Raw genomic sequence first — 26,149 nt, forward strand, 5'->3', positions numbered from 1 at the left:
CACAAATAGTGCCACTGACTTCAATACCACTATTTTTGCAGGAAGTGGCTACTCAAAGTGATTATAGGTATCTAACTCTTCCGACTATAAGAATGGCCATACTGGGTCAGACCAGTGGTCCATCTAACCCAATATCTCTGTCTTCTGACAGTGCCAGATGCTTCAGAGGGAATGAACAGAACAGGGCAATTATTGAGTGATCAAGTCCTGGTCGTCCAGTCCCAGCTTCTGGCAGTCAGAGGCCATTAGTCATTGTGGGCCAGATTCTGCCACCCTTCCCATTGTTGAATAGTACTATACTCTTGGCCTGAGGGTGACCCACTTATGCTGGTGGTGAGCAACTGTCCACATGAATAGTCCCATTGTCTGCAGTGGGACTAGTCATATGAGTAACATTCCCCATTGTGCGTAAGTTGTTCACAGTTTGGCTTTCTGTGAGGAGTCCCATTGAAATAAATTGTCTAGAGGGGTCACTAAAATGGCTGTTAATTGAAAGCAGTGAGACTGCTCACTGAGTAAGGGTTACTCAATAAGAGTAGTAATGGAGGCAGAATCTGACCCTGTTGTATTATTTGACATCTAACATATGAGGATGTTTTTTCTACATGCTGCAGCATATAGACTATCATTCATAGTAAGAGACTCGGCTGTTGCGAAAGTGTGACAAGTTTAACTCAGGGTCTGCAATTTATCACACCTCAGGTTTAATTGGAGCTTGAATACCTATTTGTTTAATGCATCAGGGTGCGCTTGCAGAAGGTAACAAATCGTTTCCATGGTTCAAAATGAGAGGAAAAGTTTAATTCAAATATAACCCTTCCAGTTGATTACAACCAGCAGGAAAATGAGGGGTCCCCTACCCTATTTTGCTTCTTGCTAAGATTCAAACATCTAGCAGTTTTGTAATGTTTTGAACATGATAATTTATTTCCTGCAAACACTCTGTCACTGCAATATATTGCTGGGAATTGTTCAGTTCCAATCTTGAACTAAACTGCCGGGTAAAAATGAACTTTAATGCAGAATTTCCTGAGACGATAATTGAAACTTCTGGTATTACAATATACAAATAAACTGAAGGAAAGGCAATGATAAAATGGCTCAATGTTTTGCCAGTTGAGCTTTCATTGCCTTACTGCTAATGATACTCTAATAAAAATTATCTCGAAATTGTTCTGGTATGTTCCTTATACTACACCTTAAAAAATTATTATGTGGAAATGCTAAAAATAATAATAATAAAAACGAAAAACACATTTTTAAATTTGGAAACAGTTTGACCTGTGAAAAATGCTTGGATTTTCATCACTTTAATCCTTCTTCATATGGCACAAGTGTCGTATAGCCGTTGTATCTTTACATGTGTTGAAAACAAATCAGTCTGCTTTGAAGCATAAGGCACATTTTACAGTTGTCTAAACAGGTCATTAAAAAAGCTGCTAAATGTGAGCCTGAAAATTCCCCCTTCCTCTCCCTGCCCCCAATATCCACGGCCAAAATTGAAGAAGCTCATTTTGGCAGGGTAATAAAATTAGGAAACCGCAAGTATATAAATGAATAAAAGGCTGATCTTTTCCTTAAAGACTGTGCACAGGACAACTTTCTTTTAAAAACATCCAATTTAAAATTTTTGTTATAAAAATCTCATTTCTAATTAATAACAATGCTTTCAAAGTGAGGCTTATTTACTGTACTTAAGGATTATGGATTGGATCCTTCTCACATTTAAGTCATTAGAAGCTTGGCCATTGTCTCAAATAGAAAGAGGAGCACTCCCTAGATCCCTGTAGTTTTGTTTTATTAATACCACTTAGTTCAGTTTTGTTGTAATGAAAAATGCTTTCCCCCTGCATCCCTTGCTTCGAAGTGGTAGCCAGAGAGAAAAGCAAGAAGCATGGGCTGTGTGGAGAGCTGTATCCTGTTCTAATCACAGCCATGCAAGTCCTTCTTTATTCCAATTAATTTACTTTGCCTTTATGAACTTGAGAGACTGGCTGTTGCTTTCAAGGAGCCTGACATTTCACTCATCTGAAGGAGCCTGGAATGTGACAGGGGAAAGGGAGGAGAAGTAAATCAAAGCAGATAGCAATTCTCCAGATGTAAAGTATTTTTCTTTCCCCCCGCCCCCGTCCCTATTTTTTTTTCCACCAGAAATGTCAAAGTCTGCTGACGTTTTAATTCCTTTATAATATGCAGTGAGCATATAGAGCCCAATCCTGCTGCCACGGAACTCAGTGAGAGTTTTGCCATTGACTTCTGCTCCCAATGAAACCCACAGCAAATTTCTCATTAAACTCAATGAGCGCACACTCAGGTCTATATGAGCAAAGGATCAGACTCACCATTCCATTACACCAGTTTTACAATGGTACAATGGGTGTAGCAGAATAATGGATCAGGCCCAAAGCAGCAGCACAGTGCTAACAGAGTTAGAGCTACATTTATTTACAATAAGGAGAATCATACGCTTAACACCCCACACAATGTGCTTAAAGATTTACCTCACAGCCATGATATGACAAATGTGTTTTCCTCACCAGACTTCCTCCTTTGTCAACTATTCATTAATAAGGAATTCCTTTTGTACGTAGCACTGACATATACCAAAATATAGCCGATGTATTTGTTTAATAGGTTTATTCTTTTTGCAGGTTTTATAATCGTATTTCATCAACTGGTACAATAAAACATAAAAAATGAAAAACAAGGATGGTTGAGATTGGTAAATCTATTCAGGTTTATCCTTAAGTTTTATGGTTAAATAATATAGGGTATTTGTTTAAGCAGGCTTCAATGTATATCCTGACCTCTAGCATTTCCAAACACAGCAGCTTATTGTTGTGTCCTTTAAATATGGGAAATAAGAATGTTTTTAGTTTGCTATTTAAAAAAAAAAAAAAGAACGTGTACTATGATATTACATGGCCCAGGAAATGTTCGCAGCGTGCTCCTTGGCTTTCATTCGTAGAACGGCAATACTGGAGGACCTCCTTTCAAATTCTGGCTTGGTTTCAAATGCGTGTCCGTTGGTAGCCCCAGAAAGTAAAGAGTCAGTGAAAAAGTTGTTGAGGGGTACATGGCTGAATTGGTTCTGGTGGTTTGAAAAGCCCGTGTAGCCAGAATCTGTCCGGGGTGAGTGAGAATAAGGTGTCATACAGGAGGAAGTGTCACGCGGTAGCATGCAGGAAGTGACCATTGAGCTGCTAGCTGCATTTCCTGCCCACAGATTGTTCTGAATCTGGAACATATAAAATAAGATTACATTTAGATTTTTTTTCGTGTTTTTTTCTTCTTTCTTTGGTTTCCCTCACTAATTCTGATGTATAATATTAGCAACTATCCTACTAGTTCTATACAATTTCAGTGAAAAACACAGTGAAGATACATCATTGGCAATGTATTAGATCATATGCCAGGGAGCTAGGACTGCTGAACCCTTTCTCTGCTCTGCCACTTATTCACTTGGCACACTGAACTTAAATATAGCCATCTTCCCATGGAGATAAAGAACCCAATCTAATGCCCATTATAGTCAGTGGAAGCCTCCAAATGATTTCAGAAGAAAGGGGCTGTAGAAGTGAAAATATCATTGTCATTATAAAAAGCTTTGATAGTTGAAAATTTGCACTTTGTTTTATTATTATTACTTATTTGTATTTCTGTAGACGGGACCCCATGCTGCTAGTCACAGAACACAAAGCTCAAAGAGCTTACAATTTAAGTATAAGAGAAGTAACAACAGATGGATACAGACAGATGAGGGAGTACAAGGAAACAATGAGGCAATATTGATCATCATGGTACGTAGTGGTCTCAGCACACCAGTCACCTAATGTTGCAATGTTTTGCATATGCATCATGGCAAAGGAGAGTTTTTAAGTGAGTATTTGAAGGTAAAAATACCAAACTTTGAACTGAACGGATAATTTTCTCAAGCTACTAATGCTTGACTATAAAATATGAAATTTCAGCATCTTGGATAGCTTTGTATAGTCAGTTACTTTAAAACAAATGAATCCAGAAGATACAGACATGAGTCATAACACATTCATGGCTCTTTTCTAAAGTGGTTTCAAAGATGGTTTTTAGTTAAAACTGCCTTTTTCATGATGTTTTAAAACAAAATTACACCCATGAACCTTTTTTCCAGTTCTCTGCCTTAACTGGCTATGCAGCGTGGCATTTTTGTTGGAAAACCTTGCATGACAGACTAGGAGACAAACTTTGTGGTTACAGGCAATGTCTGCTACGGATCTGGAGTAACCGCGTGTGTAGGGTTTGCTGTATTATGCCTTTTTTGTTTGGCAGTCACCTAAAGCCTAATTTTTTAAATATCAAGTACCACTGGTTTCTCCTGTCTTCGGTGTCTATTTTTATATAATTTATGAATCTATATTTTTCATATATTTGTTATTTGTTAGATGGCGGTTTACAAGGATTTTCAAGGCTCAGCACAACTTCTGCCTCCATCTCAGATTGTGTATATTTTTACTCCCCTATCTGTGCACTTTGCTCCAACCAAGACTCACATCCAACTCTCCTTCTTTGTCTTCTCCCATTCTCTACTTGGCACCTCCCATCATGCGGCCACCTTATGCATGAATGGCTGACTTGATCTTACAATCCCCCTTTCTTCATACAAGTCTCTCCTTATACAGTTAGGGCTTGTCTACACAGAGCTTTAGTCCACAGCAGAGGGGTGTACATTTTAGTCCACACTAGCATGTCATGCACTAACAGGCTCAATGTGGACCCTGCTGATACACACTAAAAGTTCCCTAGTGAGAGTTAATGTAGTCCTGTTTCAAACTTTACTGAAAAAACAATAAATCCATGATAAAGACAACTTTCCCCTCTCATTCACGATGGCGAAACTGCTCTGCCAAGAACTATATCATGCTCTTTTCATTTTCTGTGGTTTTCCCCACACCTTAAAAAATGTGTTTGTTACATTTTCATGCTGACTTTAGATTGCAAACAAATTGGGATAGGGCCTGTATCTTTTTATGTGCCTGTTAAGTGCTTTACACACTTATCGTGCTATTTTGGAGTGTCACAAATTGCTCCATAGGTCACAATTGAATTCCCATTATAAACCCAATTTTGCCCCCATTTTTTCCTGTCAAATTTGCCATCAGTTGGAAAAGGGGTTAATGAATTATGACACCCCACACAAAAAAAAAGTGGCACTCCCAAGTTAAAAAATGTTTCTGATGCTTTTTTTCTCCTTCATAGCAAACACACACACACAAACCACCAACCAGAAGGACAGAGATAAATTATGGTTTACTAAACTCGTCTAGTTGAGATCTAATGTGCAGATATAAACATGAGGTAATTAAACTCATATTATAAAAGTTAATATTTTAAATAATATTGTTAGCATGGGTCTTCGGGAGCTGACAAACTCATTTTGTATCCTTGGCAGCTCCAGAGACAGTGCTAGGAGTAGAAAGAGGCAGCCATGGGGAAATGTTTCTTCCTGGGTGTCTTGCAGAACACTTGGCAAACAGGGGGCAAATAAATCACACCCATCCTGAGGCTCCTGCTCTCCCTAATCTCTCTCTCTCACACACACACATACACACCCCTCCTAAAGATCTGCTCCTACATATCTCAGGTGGTCTGCTGGGAGAGATGGGGGGGAGGACATGAGATGGAGAGAGCAAAGTGTTGGGGGCAGGAGGGAGGGGATAGCAGGGATAATTCCTCCTTCCTGTGGGTCTCCTGAGATTGACAGGAGGAAAGAGACCCAGTGACCCTTAGGAGGCTTGTCAGTCCCCATCCACTTCCTGCTTTTGGAGGATCCCAACCTCACAGAAACATCAGGCCCATAGGAGGCCCACCCCATCCCTACATGCGGCTTCTGATTCCCCAAAGGACCAGTTTGAGCCTGTTTTAACTTGTCATAGGCTGAAAAGCCTAATTTTGCTCCTCAGAAATCAGGGAAGCCAATTTCAGCTATCCAGGAGCTAAGGAACCTGCTATGTCATGTGTGGGTCAGTGCCAAGGCTACTAAGGCTTATAGGAGGAGGCTGCCCACTAGTTATTCCTAAGGTTCATAGAGAGGGTCATGAGTATCCTTCTTAAGGCTCAAGAGATAGGGGTCCCTGAGGATCCTAAGGCCTACAAAATGCAGGCCCTGGTGTGGATACAAAGCCTTGCAGGGTGTGGGGTTGAGGAGGAAGAGACCATCAACAAACCTCATGAGGCCTGTAGGGATGGAGGGTTGAATACTGCCTCCAATAACTCTAGAGGAGGGTGAAGGTTGGAAAGGGCCCCAATGAGCCTTAAGGTTTACAGGATTTGTGAAGTCCCTTAGAGCCTTTTAAAACTCATAGAGACTGGAGGTACCAACAAACCTGCTAAGGCTTTTACAGATTTGGATGCCTAATAACCACCAAGGAGTCTCAGGGGATTTGAGCTTCCTGGATTTTCTTCATATAAATGTAAGGCTGGAAGGCACCTCAAGAGGTCACCTAATCCTGCACTGAGTCATTAGGACCATTTAAACCTCAGCCATTCCTGACAGGTGTTTGTCCAACCTGTTCTTAAAAACCTTCAGTAACAGGGATTCCATAGCCTCCCTTTCAAGCCTATGTTATCCATCCAACAAACAGTTTTGTCTTTCTAGAGCTTGTGCTAACTCTGGCCTTCTTTATGATCATTCACATTCCACAGAAACAAATCTGCCTTACAAACTCCTGGTTAGACAATAACTTACTGATAGTAATTAATCATTCCCCATTCCTTCTGGGGGGGCCCAATCCTCCAAGGTGCTCATGGTGTTCAGCTTCTCATATGCTCAGGCTCTATGACAACCAATGACCTAAGTGTCATTAGACACAGCACTCATGGGCCAGATCCACTGCTAGTGTAAATTAGCATAGCTCCATTCAAAGCTTTGCCAGTTTATGCTAGCTGAGGATCTGTCTCACTGTGCCTACAATGGAGACAGAAAACTAATTATATACTAATGCTCTGTGTGGAATTTTATAGTCTACCTGCAAGCAGAACAAGTATGGTGGCTGTTCCAAACATAAGCCATTATACTTCTGAAAGCTCTTAGAGATAGTGCATGATCCCCAAAACTACAGTCTTATGAAGCTATTCTTGCAGTACTGTATTTCCAGTTTGAATGATATTCAAATGTAGAGGATTTCACAAGAAAGATGATTATGTGATATTTCCAGCCCATAAGTATCCAATCTGAATCTTGGAACCTTTTGAAATTTCTCCATTACTCCCATAGTTGACATACATTAAACAAAATCCCATTTTATCTGTCTTGCCCAATGTTCTTTAACAAAACAACGAAACAACAAAATCTTTAACAAAAATCAGGGCAAATTCTGCAATTCCATGGGCTGCCGAGGTCTGATTACTATAATAATTTTGCCTGAAAACTGTTTTAAATGGGCAAAACAGACAAGTGGGACCTTGTCCAATGGTATGTCTACTACTGTGATGATGGGTGGACTTCAGAAGCTTCAAAGGTTAAGTTTAGATGTTCCTATAAACCTGTGTGGTCTGGAAGTATCACAAGATCAGTACTTGTGAGATTTCTGCTACCTCTGTGTTTGTCATACTATAAATATAGTACCACAAGTTTTCATGATATTTTTATCCTAAACACACCCCTTTCAATTTGAGGTTGTACAGGTGTAAGTGAGGGAAGAAATCAGCCCATAATGCTGAAATAGATCTATGCCATGTCAAAAAAATGAACAAATGATTGATTCTTAAAGATTACAAAGTGGTCCCACAGATTCCTTCATTGGAGGAAGGAATCTTAACTAGTAGCTTGAATTTGAAAAGCCTAACAAGATCCTGGAAGATGCTTACAGCTTGTCTCCTGAGGCAGCTACACTTTTCAAGTGTATGTATCATGTTTGCTTTATCATCCTATTCCCCAGGTCTTTTTTCTGTTCCTTTATTATTGGAAATGAAAATTATTCCACCTTCATTTTAAGTGTGTGAATCATTTTTGATATCAGAGCTCCACTATTTAGCAAAAAGTTATTCCATAACTGTCTCAAAGTGAAATTCTAAGTGCAAAATATATCCCAGAATTAAATATAAACATAGCAATTCTTTACAATAAATAGAAATGATCAGTGCTTTTTCTATAGTGTACATAGCAGATGTAGACAGGAGGGAAAGGGGACATTGTGCACATGAATTTAAAGAAAATATTTTTCCTCTTAAAATCTTGTGTGATCTATGTACTATATAAAAGGCAATTCAGGGAGGCTGTGAATAAGGCTATACATACTGTACATCTCTGGTTTCTGTTAACATCACAGACAGCTTCAGATTTGCTCTTGTGGTTACCATGAAATCACCAGAACTCTTGAATATATTTACCTACCATGTTTTATATATATTTATACACTGTCAGCTAGAAAAAAAGAATCAGATTTCATGGCTGTGACATCAACATCACTAGGAAAGTCGAGTTGTCCTCGTGGTTATGATGTCACTTCCTTAGAACAGACTTTCTGCCTGACAGAATTGAAGTATGAAGTTAACTAAAGTAATCAGTATTCTGATTGTCTTTCCATGTAAAAATTCCATACTTCTTTGGGTTCAAGTCACAGATCTTGTTGTATAATAAACCTTGGATAAATCAACACCTTGTAGCTGAATCGCTCATCTTTAAAATCTACTACACTTTCCCTGTCTGGTCTATTCAGACTGTAAGGTCTATGGGGAAGAAGGTCTTTGTCTCTTACTAATGTGTTGGGTTTTTTTCAGTGCCTAGCACAATGGATCACTGAGATGCTAATTAATAAACAATAATAATATAGTAATAAGCCGGATCCTAGCCACTGGGTCTGTTACTTTTGTGCTGCTGAATGATGCAGGATAGTGGGGGATTCCCCTGATGTACAGGGAATGCCCATTTGGCAAAAAGTCAGGGTTGTTAGCTCTATACCACCTACTCTCCCTGTCCTTCTCCCCGGTAGAGATGATATTCCTGGACTGCCACTGCACCCTGACAATCCCAGGCTGGCAAAAAGTTCCTATTGAACTGGTTTAGCCAGGTTAATTTACAACAGCTCTTGCTGCTCTAAACTACACCACAGGTCAGTTCAGTCCCTGCTTAGGCCCAGGATTAAGGAGCAGAAAGGCAACTTCCCATCCCTTGGTCCTGTGTCTACCACAGCTTGGCCAGACTAAATTGGCCCAGTGTTCATCATGATGATCATCATGCTTTATTTCTTGTACAGTGTACATCTCAGATGTACTATAACCCACATAACTCTCTGAGCCAAAGAGTGAAAAGAAAGGCATGATTCACTGCTATGATATGGTCAAATCTATATTTCATACCCATGGAGAGCACTATTAAAGGGGAAAATCCCACCTCACACCATTGATTAATCTCTTGTAACTAAACTCTAGGTTCACTTTCACCCCAAAAGTTTAAGGAACTAAGGATCCAGTAAATAATGAGAGAGGAAATGTTTAGACACCAAGGACCAAGTATTTTGAAGTACTAATTGGGTAAGTGAGTATGGTGCTTTTGTGGGCTTGAAAAGAAAATTGTCATATGTTGTATGACCCTGTCTAGAACAGCACAGGAATGGGTTACCTAGGGAGGTTGTGGAATCTCCATCCTTAGAGGTTTTTAAGGCCTGGCTTGACAAAGCCTTGGCTGAGATGCTTTAGTTGGGGTTGGTCCTGCTTTGAGCAGGGGATTGGACTAGATGACCTCCTGAAGTCTCTTCCAACCCTAATATTCTGTGATTCTAATCGGCAGTGGGCAACAGAATTAGCACGAAATAAGTCACTGTTAGTCAGCTACTGTGGTTATCTGCCAGTTATATTTAGCCTATAGTTAAAGTCATATAAAGTGGTGTATAATACAGACCACATGAGGGATTTAATTTGAGCCAATAACTCTGATTATGGTTAATGGGAGTTATCCATTAGAATGGAATTGGAATTATGATTCACAGGCTTAATAAACAGCATGTGCATATTTATATAATTGCTTACACCCTTGAGTTGCTAAATAGAATATGTGACCTTAAGGTTTTCCATTGCTGACTAGGTAGTCATAGGATAAATAAGTACACATCACCTTGCTTAGTCTGTCTGAGTGTGTTTGCCAGCCCAACGTAGGGGATGAGCCCTTGTACTTCTTCCCATCTCTATTTTTAAGAGGTTGCCATCTACTCTCCCCATGTTCTCTCTTTTGCACCCCCACAGCTTCTTACTTCTTTCGAAGCCCCAGCTCTCCTTTTGGGATTCCCACTTGCAGTGGGTTGGAATTTCCCTGAAAATCAAGTGCAGCCAGTGCCTCAGACATGCCTCCATTTCCAACTCCAGCTGCATTTCAAAGGAGATTCTGTGGCTCCGGAGAAAAGGAACCCCAGAGTCTCTGTGACAAAAGGGAAGTCAGCTTAGAAAAAGCAACAAGAATCCAGCAGAGGTAACAGTGCAGCAACCGCAAAGAACAAACAAATAGGGAAGTAGGAGTGTGGTAGTGAGAGAGATTGGTTGGGGGGGAAGATATCCCTCTCACACTCTCTGTGTTTTTAAAGGATGTGATTGAATACAATTATTTATTTATTGGCCTTCTTGCGTTTATAGAGATAATACATATGGATCATATTTAAGGTATACAGTGTAAAACTACTAGCTTCAGTACTGAACATGAATAATGTGGGATTGAGAGTCAGACTGTAACCCTTCATGGGGAATAAGAAGATGCAACCTTGTCCCAGACTTGGTCCATTTATAACCTAGTACCTGAGCACAAAGACCATTGAAGTTTAACACAGACTGTGGCACTAGCCTTGCCAAAGGACATGGAGCAATGTCTCCCACTTCACACCACCCTCCAAAACTGGCTCAATGTAGCGGGGTGGAAAACACATGCTGTATTCTGGACATGGGGTAGCAGGGCTGTGCACCCTCAGAGCCCTGAAGTTATTCTTCCTGCCTCTAGCACGATGTTTCCAAAGACTGACTCCATCCTCTTCTCCCTATCACAGAGCTGTGCCTTAAAGGCACAATCTGTACCATCATTTCCAGTTTCAGACTGTTACTGAGGTCACTTTTTCAACACAAGGGACAGCACTTTTAGCCTCTCAGACTCTAGCCTATGGTATATTTTTATTACACTCTTACAAATGATCTGAGCCCTAATGTGCTGAATAAGTTAATCCGCTAATGAGGCCAAAAGCTGCAACTAGAGCAGATCATAAAACAACATATGCATTGGTTTTTCCATCAAAAATCAAATTTTCAACACAAAAACAAAATTTTCAAAAATTCAAAATTTGGAAAATTTCAACTCATCCTACAGCTGACTTTAAAAAACCTGATGATTTGCAGGGTGTTGGGGGAGGTAATTATAACATCTACTTTTTGGAAAAATTCAACAAACTCTACTTTTTACTATTTTACCTTAATTTTTCCATGACTATTTTGTCATACAACATGCTTGACAACAAGCCTGAAAAACAGCTGAACGGCAAGGAGTTGTGTCCCAAATGCTACTTTAAGTGCCCACACCTGTATGCTGGTTGCTCCCATTACAGTCAATGGGAGATCTGTGTGTGCAGACACAAGAGAAGAATTTGAATGGCATTGGGACTTCCAGATATTTTTTCAACCTGCAGAGCAATCATTTTGCACCACAACTTGTGTCAACAGTCAACATACTGCAAAATAGATTAGACTGAATTAGACAGAACAAATAATTATGGTTTATAAAAATATCAAAAGTACATTGTCTATTACTATGTTAAAGATTAAGGAGAGTAACTTACTAGCATGGTTGGGCTGAAAAGATTCTTTATTCACTTAGGAAGAAATACTTTACATAGTTCACACAAGGCTCCGGATGCATCAAAAACATCATACTGTTACTGTGAGGTTGGGGTAAGGCAGGCAGTTGAAAAGCAAATCAGGGGGTCTCCACACCCTCTGTTTTGCTCCAGCAGCATGCTATTAAGTATCTTTCTTTGCTGGAATTCAGGTGGGATGTGTGTGTTTGGAATAGAACCCATAGATGAGTTCAGATCAGAGATATGCAGGCTGCAAATCATATAATGCAGAGCAAAGAACCACATCACCTGCTGATCCTCATGCCACACAGCAATCAGTGCAACAGACTGCCTCAGTGTCCCTATATTCCTTCCTCCCCAGTCCCCATGTACTTTTCACAGGCAAAATCAAAGGTTGGTAAATGCCCATCAATGTAAGTAAGGATTTCACAACTTTATCACCCAATCTAATTATCTGTGTTCCCCCCACTCCCAAGACAACCGGCTTATCTGCATGCATGGCAGAGCATGCCTTGATCTTTAGAGATGTCAGTGTCAGAATAACAGTGCTTGAGAGGGTTCATTTAGGGAAAATGAAATGGCTGATCGGTTTACTTTGTATCATTATTTATTGTTCCAGTTGTGGTACCACTAGGATTGCTGTAATAATGGTACTCACTCTACTGAATGGCACTGTGATTGCAGCCTCTACTCAATTACATTAATGTAATTTAGATCTTGTCTACACTTAATGCTTCAGTGGCACACTGCATTGCTCCAGCTGCGCCACCATAGCGCTTCAGTGTAGACACTACCTACGCCAATGGGAGGGGTTTTCCCATGGGCTTAGGTCATCCATCTCCCTGAGAGGCATTAGTTAGGTTAACAGAAGAATTTTTCTGTCAACCTAGTGCAGTTTACACAGGAACTTAGTTTAGCTTAGCTACGCCAATCAGGGGTGTGGTAGTTATGCCGACTTAATTTTCTAGTGTAGACCAGGCCTTATTGACAGTATCAAGGGCAGGCAAGCAGATCACAAATTTAAATCCTGACCAATCTCTAACATAACAGCAGCGTATATCTCTCTTGCATATTATGTCTGTCTAACCACTAATATAACTCCGTCACCATAGTGCCGGAATGTCTCCCAACCATTTAAAAATAGAGATAACAATAGCAATTTCTCTCTTTCCTCCTTATCTGTGGAAGAAATAGCTTGGGTAGTTTATACGGCATGTTGTATGTGTTGTGTGTGTGTGAAGCACTTATGAAGTGAAAGAAGCCAATGAAAAGGTTTGAATGCAATGATTGAAGCACTTAGGAAGGGAAAGAAGCCAAATGGAAAGGTTTGAATGCAACGATTGAAGCACTTATGAAGGGAAAGAAGCCAAATGAAAAGGTTTGAATGTAATGATTCCAGTGGCTATTATGTCTTCTGGTAGAAAGGTTTCATAGGCCAAGTCTACACTACAGCCCCCACAGTAGCACAGTTGTGCTTCCATAGCCTATAGTGTGGATGCTTCCTCCATCAACGGAAGGATTTTTTCCATTGCTGTAGGTAATCCTCCTCTTCGAGAGGCAGTAGCTAGTTCAACAGAAGGAGTCTTCTGGCAACCTAGCCACGTCTACATGAGGGATTACATCAACCTAACTACAACGCTCAAGGCGCAAAATTTTTCACAGCCCAGAGCAACGTAGTTAAATCAACCTAAGTTTTAGGTGTAGACCAGGCCACAGCCTCAGGCCTTGTCTACATGAGCACATTGCACCAGTTTAACTAAAGGAGCAATTTTAAATTGACTTAGGTCATGTCTATTCACACAGCATTGCAGCGCCACAGAGGCACAGCTGTGCTGCCGTAGCGCGTCTGGTGAAGATTGTCTATGCCAACAGGACACAGAAGAGAGCTGTCCTGTCAGCATAAAAACCCACAAGCAGCATAAGACAGGACAAGCTCTCCCACCGACATAGCGCTGTGCACACAAACACTTATGCTGGTATAATTTATGTCAGTTGGGGGATGGCGTATTCACACCCCCAAGTGATACCAGTTTGCCAACATAGACTGTAGCGTAGACACAGACTTAGTTAAACCAGTGCAGAAACTGTGGGGACTCTCATATTTCAGTTTAAACCAGTCTTATTTCAGCCAGTTTAAGCTGATTAGGAGACTGTTAAAGATAAACTGAAAACTACCACTTTTAAACCTAAACAAGAGAGCCCATCTGAGTTTAAAAATCAGTTTAAAATCAGACCTATACAGCTTTCTCTTGTAGGCAGGCCTTATTCCATATACATATATATGTGGGTGTGCTTATGAGTGGATGTGTATATGTATGTGTCATAAATATAAAGGGAAGGGTAAACCCCTTTGAAATCCTTCCTGGCAAGGGGAAATCTCCTCTCACCTGTAAAGGGTTAAGAAGCTAAAGGTAACCTCGCTGGCACCTGACCAAAATGACCAATGAGGAGACAAGATACTTTCAAAAGCTGGGAGGAGGGAGAGAAACAAAGGGTCTGTGTCTGTCTATATGCTGGTCTTTACCGGGGATAGACCAGGAATGGAGTCTTAGAACTTTTAGTAAGTAATCTAGCTAGGTACGTGTTAGATTATGATTTCTTTAAATGGCTGAGAAAAGAATTGTGCTGAATAGAATAACTATTTCTGTCTGTGTATCTTTTTTGTAACTTAAGGTTTTGCCTAGAGGGGTTCTCTATGTTTTTGAATCTAATTACCCTGTAAGATATCTACCATCCTGATTTTACAGGGGGGATTTCTTTATTTCTATTTACTTCTATTTTTATTAAAAGTCTTCTTGTAAGAAACTGAATGCTTTTTCATTGTTCTCAGATCCAAGGGTTTGGGTCTGTGGTCACCTATGCAAATTGGTGAGGCTTTTTATCCAACATTTCCCAGGAAAGGGGGGGTGCAAGTGTTGGGAGGATTGTTCATTGTTCTTAAGATCCAAGGGTCTGGGTCTGTAGTCACCTAGGCAAATTGGTGAGGCTTTTTACCAAACCTTGTCCAGGAAGTGGGGTGCAAGGTTTTGGGAAGTATTTTGGGGGGAAGGACGCATCCAAACAGCTCTTCCCCAGTAACCAGTATTAGTTTGGTGGTGGTAGCGGCCAGTCCAAGGACAACGGGGGGAATATTTTGTACCTTGGGGAAGTTTTGACCTAAGCTGGTGAAGATAAGCTTAGGAGGTTTTTCATGCAGGTCCCCACATCTGTACCCTAGAGTTCAGAGTGGGGGAGGAACCTTGACAGTATGTATGCAAAGAATACATATAGCAGTAAGGTAGCAATACTGACTTAATGTTCTGCTATCAGGATTTCTAATATAAACCTCTATTTTTAGGAGTTTATAACTCAACCCAGTGATAAAAATTTCCTCCAGGCTGAAACTTGGCAGACATGACCTAAGCCTGGGAAAGAATTTTTCACAAGATTCATTAAAAAAAATAAACAGGTCAGTCATTTTGGACCAGTAAGAAAGTATACAACAGACATTTTCACTGGCTTCGGGTTTTTCTTTTGGCATTCTCCTACAACTCAAAAGAGCTTCACTTAAATACTAGCAATAACTGCCAAACAATTATCACATAATGTGGAATAACGTTATCTATATTTAACAATATTTTAAATAACCAAACTGTGGTTATTTTTAAAATCTACACCTTTTGCACACACATTTTAAGATGCTTACTGAGCATCCCAGAGAGGTGTATGCATAGTTCTGGGGTCTGGTATTAATGGAAGTCTGCTGGTCAGGAAAGATTGCAAATGAAATTGTGCTGAAAGAAACTGTGCTTTAGGGAGCTGACATGGTGTAGAGGATAGGGCACGGGACTGAGGTTCTGAAGATATGGATGCTAATCCCAGCCTTGCCACTCACCTCCTGTGTGATCTTGGGCAAATCGCTTCACATCTCTGTGCTTCAGTTTCCCCTCCTCACTCATTGTCCCTCTTGTCTACTTAGACTGTAAACTCTTAGGGGCAAGAACTATCTCACACGTGTATATACACAACGCCTCACATTCTAATATACTGGGGCCCTGATGTCAGTTGGGGCCTTTTTATGCTACTGTACTACGAAATAATGCTCATGCTCTGGAAGACCCATTTCCTAACATAAATGCATGCAGGTCTGTCTAAGTCAGTGTGAACTGATGAGCTGACAGAGATTCAGCAGTCCTGGTAGCACAAGAACATGTTGACATTGAGGGAAGGGGGCAGGTGTGGCTCAGGATGTCCAGAAAAGCTTTTTTTTTTTTTTTTTTTTTAAATATTGTGAAGTGGAAATTAGGAGGGAGACATGAAGAGGAGTGAGTACAAATAGAGGTGTCCCGAGCCCAGAAGAAAGGGGGCAAAGAGCAAACAGAGGAATGGGACAAGGGATAAACAGCAAGGAGGATGGGAACAGTATGAGAGGGAAAGAGAAGAGAAATAAATGGAGGGAGTCTATAACAGGTGAGAAGGGTTTGATCATCTTTTCCCCCTCCTCTGCTTCCCCCCAGTCTGACCCTGAAATTACTTAATCATAAACTGTGTGCTTGTGAGTAGTCTCACTGACTTCAGTGGGACTGCTCATGCGAGCATACACTAATGCACACGCTTAAATGGCTACAGATTCAGGGCCAAACTGCCTAGTGATCATGTAACGAAAGGTCTCCTGTTAACAAAACAGAGGGACAACTGCAATTCTGAATTTCCTGACTTCATCATTAATGCTGTTTGATGTTCTTTTTTAATGAATATATAGTATACAATGTGTAGGGGTGTTTGTATGTTTATAGTATATGTAAGGATGTTTGTATGCATATATATAAGAAGTGAAATCTTGGCCCTATTAAATACAGTGGCCCAACACCCATTGATATCTAAGTATGACTAGGATTTCATCCACGGGTTCATGTGCATACACCCTATGTATCATATACATGCAGGAAAAAAAAAGAAAGATGCACAAACCAAAGTTATTGCCCACCATTTAAGAAACAATTCAGCCTCCATAACTTGTGGAAAATCAGCCATAATAGAAATGCAACATCTTATAAAAAGCCTTTTCTCATGTAAAAAAGAAAAGTTGTAAATGTATTGTGAAAGCTAATTATTCGGTATAAACAGTTGAGGTGTTGGTCATAATGGCAGCTCTGTTAGTTACAATGTTTTTTGGCATTTATAAACAGCATAAAAAACAAAGTATGGTCCGGGGAAATGAAAATATACAGTAACTGGTTTGGGGGGGGAAAGGGGGACGACAAAGTAAAAGAAAACAGATGTCTTGGCTGAGACTGATGGTTTCATGGCAATCTTGCTCAAGAAGGGTTAAGGCTCACCGAACAACGTCCAAAAGAGATTGTCTTATTTTGCTATATACAGTGTTATATTTATTTGACTAGTTAACAAAGGTAAAGAAACTGAAAAGTGAAAGAGTGCAGGAATCACAGTGCAAATGTAGTGGTCTTGCTGGCTATTTTGTTTCTAGGTCTTTGCATGTATGAAGTCATACAGAAATGATATTTAAAATGAAGAATGTTAAAAGAAAATCAAATCAGTAGAGTCAGAAATAAAATCAACGTGGACTCGAATGTCTTAGTGAAGGGAAATGATGATTGAGTATTTTAATTATGCTACAATTGTACTATCTTTTGAGCACCTTTACATGTAAGCATTGGCATGAGTGGGGAACAAAGGTGTTGTTTACTGTACCTGTGGGTAGCTGTCAGTCCGCGGTAGAACAGATATATCATAGGTGGCAGCAAAATGGCTTTTAGCTTGCTGGATCTGGCCATAGCGTTCTCTTTTTCTCCATTTGGCTCTTCGATTTTGGAACCAAACCTACACCATGAAAGTAAATAACAATCACAAGAAGCTATTGAAAAGCCTTTCCTGAAACTGGAAGGCAACTTCCAAAATTGCCATGTTTCTCTGAAAGGCGACTTCTCTCATTGAAAAGAGGAAGCTCACTGCCCCCTCTCACCCCAGACCCTTTTGATATAAGGTCTATTGAAGTGAATTCTGGCTCTTTGAGGTGTGTTTACAAGAAATCTATTTTTCCCCTACTGACTGAAGGAAAGAGACAGAGAATGATCAGCACATAAGGTAACATGATGGTCTATATCCCAATTCTTTTGGGCAGCCCACTCAGGTAGCAGGAAGTCACACCTAAAAAGTCCTTTCTCTTATTATTAATTTCATACAGTCAATAGATTGTTATGATTGGCTAAACTGTTTATGTTAAGAGGTGGTATATAAACTTTGCTGGAGCAATAAGAAAATGGTGGGGGAAGCTGTCTAACAGCATCTGTGAGCTCTACTGTATAATGGAGAGGATCTTGAAGGAAGGGACACAACTAGTTAAGGCTGGGAAACAATACATAGTTATGGGACAAAGGTTGTTCTTTATGATAGGATCCAGTGGATGGTCTTGGCAGCATGCATGAAACAGCTCAATGAAAAGAAATATTATTTGTACTGGGAGATGGGTCCTGTTTGGAACACTGGAGGTCTGGGAAGGAAAGGAATTTCATTTCTAGGTTCACTTAGGGTCTGATCTAATGCCCACTGAAGTCAATAGAAAGATTAACTTAAATGGCCCTTGGATTGGGCCCTTAGTTATTAAGGCATTAATGTATCTAACTCTCCGAGTATTTCTATTGTACTCAGCACAGTATTGTCTAAGAGACTAACATGAGTCCACCATGTTGTAACTTGTTACTGGCATCTAAAGATGGGGCTCCACCTTGTGATGTAAAGTTAAAGCTTCACTCTATTATGGAAGTTTAGTTTGAAATGCCTAGAAGAATTTATATGCCTCCTTTGTAGCCTGCTACAAGTTGAACCAAAACTACTATACTGAGGGTTCTGTTGTGCAATCCAGACTCATGATGGTGAACACTTGCTCATGAAAGTCATCCCACAGAATCAAAGGGACTGTTCATGTGAAAGTGTTCATCAACAGAAGTAAGGGTTGCCCAGTCAAGCCCTTATTGTTCTGCTATGGGTAAATTCATTTTGATACTTGTTAATAAAGTTACCATGTTAGTAAAACTAATATTACTCATTGTACTGAGGTTCCCCAGTCACAGACAATGACCTCATTGTGCTACGCACTGTACAAACAGAGAACAAAAAGATGGTACCTGCCCATATACTGAGGGATGCTTCATTTTACTGGATTATTTTAAATATTTAAAATAAAGTTATATGGTATTAGACTCTAGAATAGGGCATGTAGCTCTCTTTAGGCTGTGCAGAAAGTCTCATGATGAGGAAATAATGTAAAGACTCATCTGTCATTAAAATGTAACATCAAAATGAGAGTTACTTGAAAAAGTTTCTAGTTGGTTTTAGTGCTTTTAACTCTTAGGGATTTTTGCCATGGTTCTCCAGGACTCTAACACTCCCTTGATATTGTCCGAGCAGCAGGGGCATATTATCGGTCAGTTTAATTTCTAACGACATACTGCAAATTTAATATGGCAGTTTTGAAAAATGTACCCAGAAATCAAAACAAGGCACAGAATATCTGTTGAGCATATTCTCTATGAACCTTATTGGTAAATTTGTATTATCTATCATGCCTGGGGCTCAGCAAAATATATATATATATAGTATTTTTTTTCCTGCTGTCTCCACAGGAGGCACCAGGAACATGCAAAGGGAATTTAGTAATGAGGCTCTTTCATTGAAAAAAGACCTTGACAATCTCCTTAAAATGGGTGCCAATTACTGCACTGACATGCAGCAGGAAAGAGAACAACTTAGATAAATTAGGTTCAGGTTGGCTCTCTCTGCATGTACGCAGGACACAAATTAAACTGGATCTTGATGAAATGGCGGTGAAGGGAAATGTGGGTAGCGTATCCAGCTGATCATTCCGCTAAAGTAAATAAAACAATTTGTTTGAATTTATAGTAACTAAATAGAAAAAAAAGCACACTTTTTTTTCTTTGACAATCCCCCAAAATGTTTCTGTTTACATCACTTTACTAGAAACTGACTCTTGGCAAAGATAAAGTAACCATTTGCCTACACAAAGTAATGCAAAACTGCTGCTTGTTATCCTTACATTGCCAGATGCTTGCCCCTAATGATGCAAGGCCTTTTAAATTGCTTAATCCCATGATGGAATACTGTTGCTACTCAGGATCAACATGATCACATTTTCTTTTCATATTCCTTTCTTATTTAGCTTCTCAGAAATGCAGATATTGGTCATTTTCTAAGTGAGGGGAAATTATTTGTAAACAAAATAGAAAACAAATATTGTCAGCCTATTATTCAGATATACTGTGCTTTGTGCTTTTAATTCTTCAGTTGTCCTACTTTTAATTCAAGATGCTTATGTAACTGTGAAAACAATATGTGAAAAAAACCTGTGAAAAAAACAATTTCCCAACCTGAAACTATCAATTCGGACCCTATTATTCCATCCGAATTCACACTAAGGAGAACTTTATTCTGTGAAGAGGCTCAGTGGCCCCACAATTATGTAACTGAAATAATATAAAGCCACAGTGGTCTTAATGGCATATATGTGTTTGTTTGAAATCTAAGCAGAGATCTGTTGCAGAGATCTGTGACCAGAAGTCACACACAAAAAGCTCTCTAAATTTAAAAAGAAGACTGATTCTCCAGGGTTTATTAAAGAGTTAAAAGTCACTGGGCTAAATTCTCTTCACTTCAGTGACATTGCGTGGGTGCAAATGGAGCGAATATCTGGACCCCGTTTTCAGATGACGACAATGCTTATGCCACTCAGTTGAATACAGACAGGCAAAGGCCATTTATTTTATAAAAGTTAAGAAATTTAAATAGTTTATAAAAGTGATCTTTGTTTAATTTTCAGTCATGTGCATGTGAATTAGCTTTTATTTCTTTATAAATGACAGGTTGTGAAGTTGTTAACACGTCAAGTGGTTAAACTCAAAAAAGTTACTCCTGTTCTGGGAGATTCAACAGGCCTGATATTCCCTAAATTGTAAAAAAAACAACAACCAGGGAATATCAATGAAACCAGTAAGATCTCTAAAAACAGAATGAACTTTTAAAATGCAACCACTGTATATATTTGACTGTTAAACCCATCCTTTGAAAGTAAAATTCAAAAGATCTCAGATGTTTTGTCAGCCTTTCTGCATATTTAACACCTTTTTTCATCATTGTACATGTACACATACAGATATTATACAGATGTATTAAATCAGTTATGTGTGTGACTAAGATATATACATGTAATGCTAGCTAATTACCTGTTCAACAGTAAATGTACCCAAGAAATTAAAATAATCTTGAAAATAGATCATGCAATAAGTGAAAGAAACTAGGTCTCAATCCTGAAAGGTATTGAGCAGCCTCAACTCCCAGTGATATTAATGGACCAAGACCTTACTGTCTATATATATTGTTTCAGTGTTTACTCTTTGAAAAAAAAAATATAAGGAATTTGATTACTTTAAATCTGTAATCTGTGTTCAATAATAGAGTTAGAGTCCACTGCAGTCCAATTTGGTATGATGATACTGCCAAATTATTATACCTTTTGTATACACTGTTGGGAACTTTTACATACTAATACCAGATTCATGTGCTACCTGAAATTTTGACAGAGAAGCAAGGTTATCAGAGATCAAAACTCCATATTTCTTTCTATTTTTCCTCCTATATGCAAGTTTCCCAGACAGTGAAACTTAAATATTAACAAGTTATTTTCCCTATGTACTGACCTGGCTCCTCTTTATAGAAAAACATGACAAAACATATTCTGTTTGATACACAAAATTACGGGCTTTTGTACAAGGCCTAATGTGCTGTTGATCAGTTTCCAGAATGTTTAAATCATCCTGTGTAATGTCTAAATTAGGTACCTACCTGGACTCTGGCCTCAGTGAGCTCTGTTCTCAGAGCTAGCTGTTCTCTTACATATACATCAGGATAATGTGTTTTCTGGAACACTTTCTCCAGTTCCTCCAGCTGTAAACTGGTAAAGGTAGTTCTGTGTCTCCTCTTCTTACTGCTGGAGACATTGCTGTCACACTTATCTCCCAGTTCATCCAGTTCTCCCTTCTCCTGCATCCCTTTCACTGGAGACATCCTAAGACTGTTGCAATTGTCCATGGGCCTATTCAGCTCTGTGTGAAGAGGCTGTCCTTCTACTTTAGTAATCCCATAGTTCACTGTACACAGGGGGGAAATAATCAGTTAAAAGGTCTTTTAGATCTGAGGATTTTTAGAAAACTTTCATATGGAAGTTGATTATATGCAATGATGTGTTGGAATGTGATACAATTGGCAAGAAATCCTGTAATTTTTAAAAACAAATGTGATGCTATTATTGATACCTATAGAATTTTCACAAAGATATGTTATGTAAAAATATTCTTTGAACTCTTTTGGTGTGAAGATAAAGAATTCTGCATAAGTAAATTACCTATTTCTTATATGTTGCAAATAAAATACATAATAGGCAGTATATGAAATCCGATTAAAATAGAGTTGCATAGCCACAGAATTCTAGTGTGAACTAGATTTTTACTTAAAATAAATGGCACAAAAGCTGCTGAAAAATGTGATTTTAAACTAAGATGGCAGTTAAACTAACCCCAACATATTTCTATTAAAAAAATCAAAATAATTATATAGAATAAATTAAATATTTGTAAATTAACTAATCAAGAACCACCCAATTGAGTAAAACTAAAATATGACATTGTGCACAAACCCAACAGATTTTTAAATACTCTTGGATTTGTGAAGTGGAATTGTTTCCAATTAAGGTTGTTATGATTACAAAATATAGAGGGGTTCTGCAAAATGTTAATAAATTAAAAGAAATTATTTCATATATTTTGTATTAGTATGTCAGGAACTATTTATCTTTAGGTAAACACTAAATAACAGCAATAAATATTAAAATAATTTTCTTTAGTTTCTACATAAGAAGTAAAAAACATTTGATATTTTTGCTAAACATGTCACATTGCATGGATAACTCATACAACATGTTATGAGAGTTGAAAGATCCTTTTTTTGCTCTCACAGACAGGAGGGAAAATTGAAACATCTACTGCAGTAAAACTTTATAAAGGATGGCATCAGGCATATGATTTGGAGCTTGTTTTGAGGTTCTCTGCCATGCTCCATAATTTCATTCAGAACCATTGATGCCTCTCTGTTCATTCAGGATGATTTTAACCAAACATAATTTTTTAGATATCCGACTCCAATACACAGATTAATAATGCCATAAAACACTAAACATAAATTAAGCAAGCTAATTAAAAACAATCACACTCAGTAAATCAATATGCTGTAGCTTTCCTAAGCCGCACTTGTTCTTGATACTTTTAAGAGCAAAAGATTGCCATTGGTCCCTTTAAGATTTCTCACATAAAAAGAATTGTCTCAAAAATCTTTCAATACCTATACGAAGTACAGCAAACTTGATATATTATTAATCCTAGTATTGTACTTAGCTGATTTGTAGCCATACCTAGGAACTTTCTACTAGACCAAGCTTTTTTTCTTTTAGTATTATTTTTATAAACGCTGAACTACATAGAGAGAAAATATTGAATTAAAATGTCAAAATTGTAAACTGTTCATTAAAAAATAAAAATAAAGTGTACCATGTTTTCTTTTGCCTAGATTACAGAAATTAATTTATTTAGTCAGAATGATCAAAAAATGTGTTATAATTTATGATCTGCAATATAAACATTACAGTTATAAGTGAGTTGCCCTAAAGTAGTATTAGCCCAAATAATTATTTGAAAGAAATGTGAAAAATGTTATTCAGTTTCAGCTTTTGAAATAAAGTACAAATGGTATATACTTTAAATGACCAGTCTGAAATAAAACATTGAAAATGTTCACAATAAAAATATTACATAGAACATAATAATTAACTGCAACCCAAATACATTTTATGTAATGTTTGGGAAGTGAAATAATTATTTCCACAGCCTGAATAAAATATTATAAAAGTACATATACTTTAATCATTTTGGTACTTAACATTTGCAGTAAGGTGTCTGGCAGATTTGAAACCTCGTTAAAATAAATGGGTTTGTTATAAATATCTCACATGTATTGTTTTGTTGTTTTAAAAGAACCCGCGCTTGCAGGTTATGTACTATGTACAAAGGAGACACAAAAATCCTCTTGGAATTGCAAAAGTGCTTTAACTATCTTGAAATGAAATGATTGGCTTTGTATTCGGTCGGTTACAAGATAGAAAAGATAGATGGTTTGTTTTGATAACACTTTGACTTTGCAGGGCTTTTGTACTCGGAGCTGAATACTTTTCAAACAGTACCACTAAGAAGCGTCCCTGTAGTAGCTTGAAATCTGTAGTGGGTCTTTTTTGGATATTAAAAGTCAGTGTAACAGACTGTATAGATCTGAGTCACTTGAGCATTTGTTGCTAGGTTAAGAATGCTTCTGGACTCTGCACCAGATGTTATTGCAAGTTTAGCTATGTCGTCTCTTTTGTGCATTAGATTGTCTAATCTAAAAGGCAGAATGACCAGACATGCTTTAAGCTAAAAGATGGACTGACCGTACAAACCTACGCAGTGCCAGCCTATATAGCACGCAGCTATATATGATCATTACATTCTCTCTTGAATTATACATAAGAGAGAATTAATCTGTGTGCACTGTACACATTACATATCAATCACCATACAGATATTTTCTATGATAAAATCTGCGAATTTAGCTGCATCCTGTAACGAAGAGAACTGTTTAAAACTGTTCAACTTCTAGGTTTGGCTGGACTGGGTTTTGGCTAGAAATCCGTCAGGGGGTTCTATGCAACTGTCTGAATGGGGGAAGGAAGGGGAAAGTCGGCGCTGTTTACTGCAATTCGGATTGGGATTCCAGTTGAATGTTTTGAATTTAGGCTGTGTCTTCCGGAAACATTTAAACTATGGGGCGGTAGAACCCCAAGAGAAAGCTGAGCATGCCGGAAAGGGAGCCTGAAGCCCAACGAAGGGGGCTCTCTACTATCTTTACTTAAAAGATCACTTTAAAAGCGGGCGACCGACCCTCCACCGGAACGTGCTCCGGATCCACCGCACTTTAGTGGCTAAGTGCACCAGTTAAAGCTTCCTCTATTGTCCTCGGATACAAGGAGCGAACCTGGGAGGGGAGACGCGCCGATCCCCCTGCTCTGCGGGCTAAGAATAGTGCCAAATAATCCTACGGGGAGACTCACCATTATTGTCCTGGCAGGGCGAGGTCCTCTCGAGCCTCACATGATGCTCAGCCCTTTGCAGAGGGTTGAAGGCCTGCACGCATTTGCTGGCTGAAGTTTTGCTGTAAAAGGACTCATTGTCCAAAGTTTCCATAACGTGCTCCAAAGTGCCTCCTGCTCCCATGTAAAAGTCACTGTTCTTACTCGGCTGGCTCTTCAGGGCAAACTTCTCGCTCAGAAAATCCATAATCATCTAAAGCTGCTTGGAAGCCTCTTCCCTAGACAGAGGCTGGCCTGTGAGCTGGGGTGGGGGGAGGGAGGGGAGGGAGGGAGACCTCCGGAGCTCAGGGAGCTGCTTTGCCTCCGAGCCTTTGATTTGTCTTGTCTTGAAAGGGGGGACCCGAAATTGCTCTTATATCTTGAAGCTCAGCAGGGCTCCTTGCGCAACCTCCCATTGCTAATGAATATGAAAATAGGCAACCAGTGTAACTCCACCCCAGATCCCTCTCGACCTAATCCCAACACTGGAGGGAGATCCAGGCCCACTTTAGCCAGACAGATCCCGTTCCGGCAGACAGACACACAGACGCGCTGGAAGGTGGGGGCAAACAGATGGAAAGACACTTTTCCCCCCACCTCGATGGATTCACATTTCTCCCTCTATTCTGGAAAGTGCGTTAATTCCCCCTTCCTCTTCTCCTCCCCGAAAAGTTCAGAGCAATACATTTTCGGAGGTAAATTCCATTCTAACGGGCTTGCATTTGATCTATTGCAACGACACAGAGAGAGGGCTATCTATGATCTGGAGCTGTGAAATTAACAACTGGGGTTTCTTCCGCTTCTTATTCACATGGATGGGGAGTTTGGTCCCAAAGTAAGAAAACAAAGCGCGCTGGGGCTTGTTTGGGTTGTGCGAATGGGAGAATCGAAGGAATGAAAGAAACTTACACCCGAAATCAGCCCAAGAGAAAACTAGCTCCTCCATCTCTTAGATGTTACTTACCGTGCAGACTCGAAATCTGGTTTTGTGTATGCATATAAAGAGACTAAATGTTTCCCTTATCTTAAGCATTCTAGACCTTAAAACATTTAACGACTTTAAGGGGGGGGGGGGAAATCACATTTTGAAAACGTCTAGTCACCCCTTTAGTGCTTCTTGGGG

General features: G+C 39.2%; 1 protein-coding gene across 1 annotated transcript; it reads right to left on the reverse strand.

Moving 5' to 3' along the window:
* Window positions 1–1,673: 1,673 nt before the first annotated feature.
* ALX1 (ALX homeobox 1) lies at window positions 1,674–25,462 on the reverse strand. Its single transcript, XM_084616860.1, has 4 exons — window positions 25,009–25,462; window positions 21,660–21,964; window positions 17,496–17,624; window positions 1,674–3,238 (listed from the first exon to the last, which is right to left on the reverse strand). Exons 1-4 carry the CDS (start codon window positions 25,238–25,240, stop codon window positions 2,918–2,920), a joined length of 987 nt encoding a protein of 328 aa, XP_084472986.1. The 5' UTR covers window positions 25,241–25,462; the 3' UTR covers window positions 1,674–2,917.
* Window positions 25,463–26,149: the final 687 nt, after the last annotated feature.

This window comes from Lepidochelys olivacea (genome assembly GCF_965140295.1).
Source record: "Lepidochelys olivacea isolate rLepOli2 genome assembly, chromosome: 1".
Lineage (NCBI taxonomy): Eukaryota > Metazoa > Chordata > Testudines > Cheloniidae > Lepidochelys > Lepidochelys olivacea.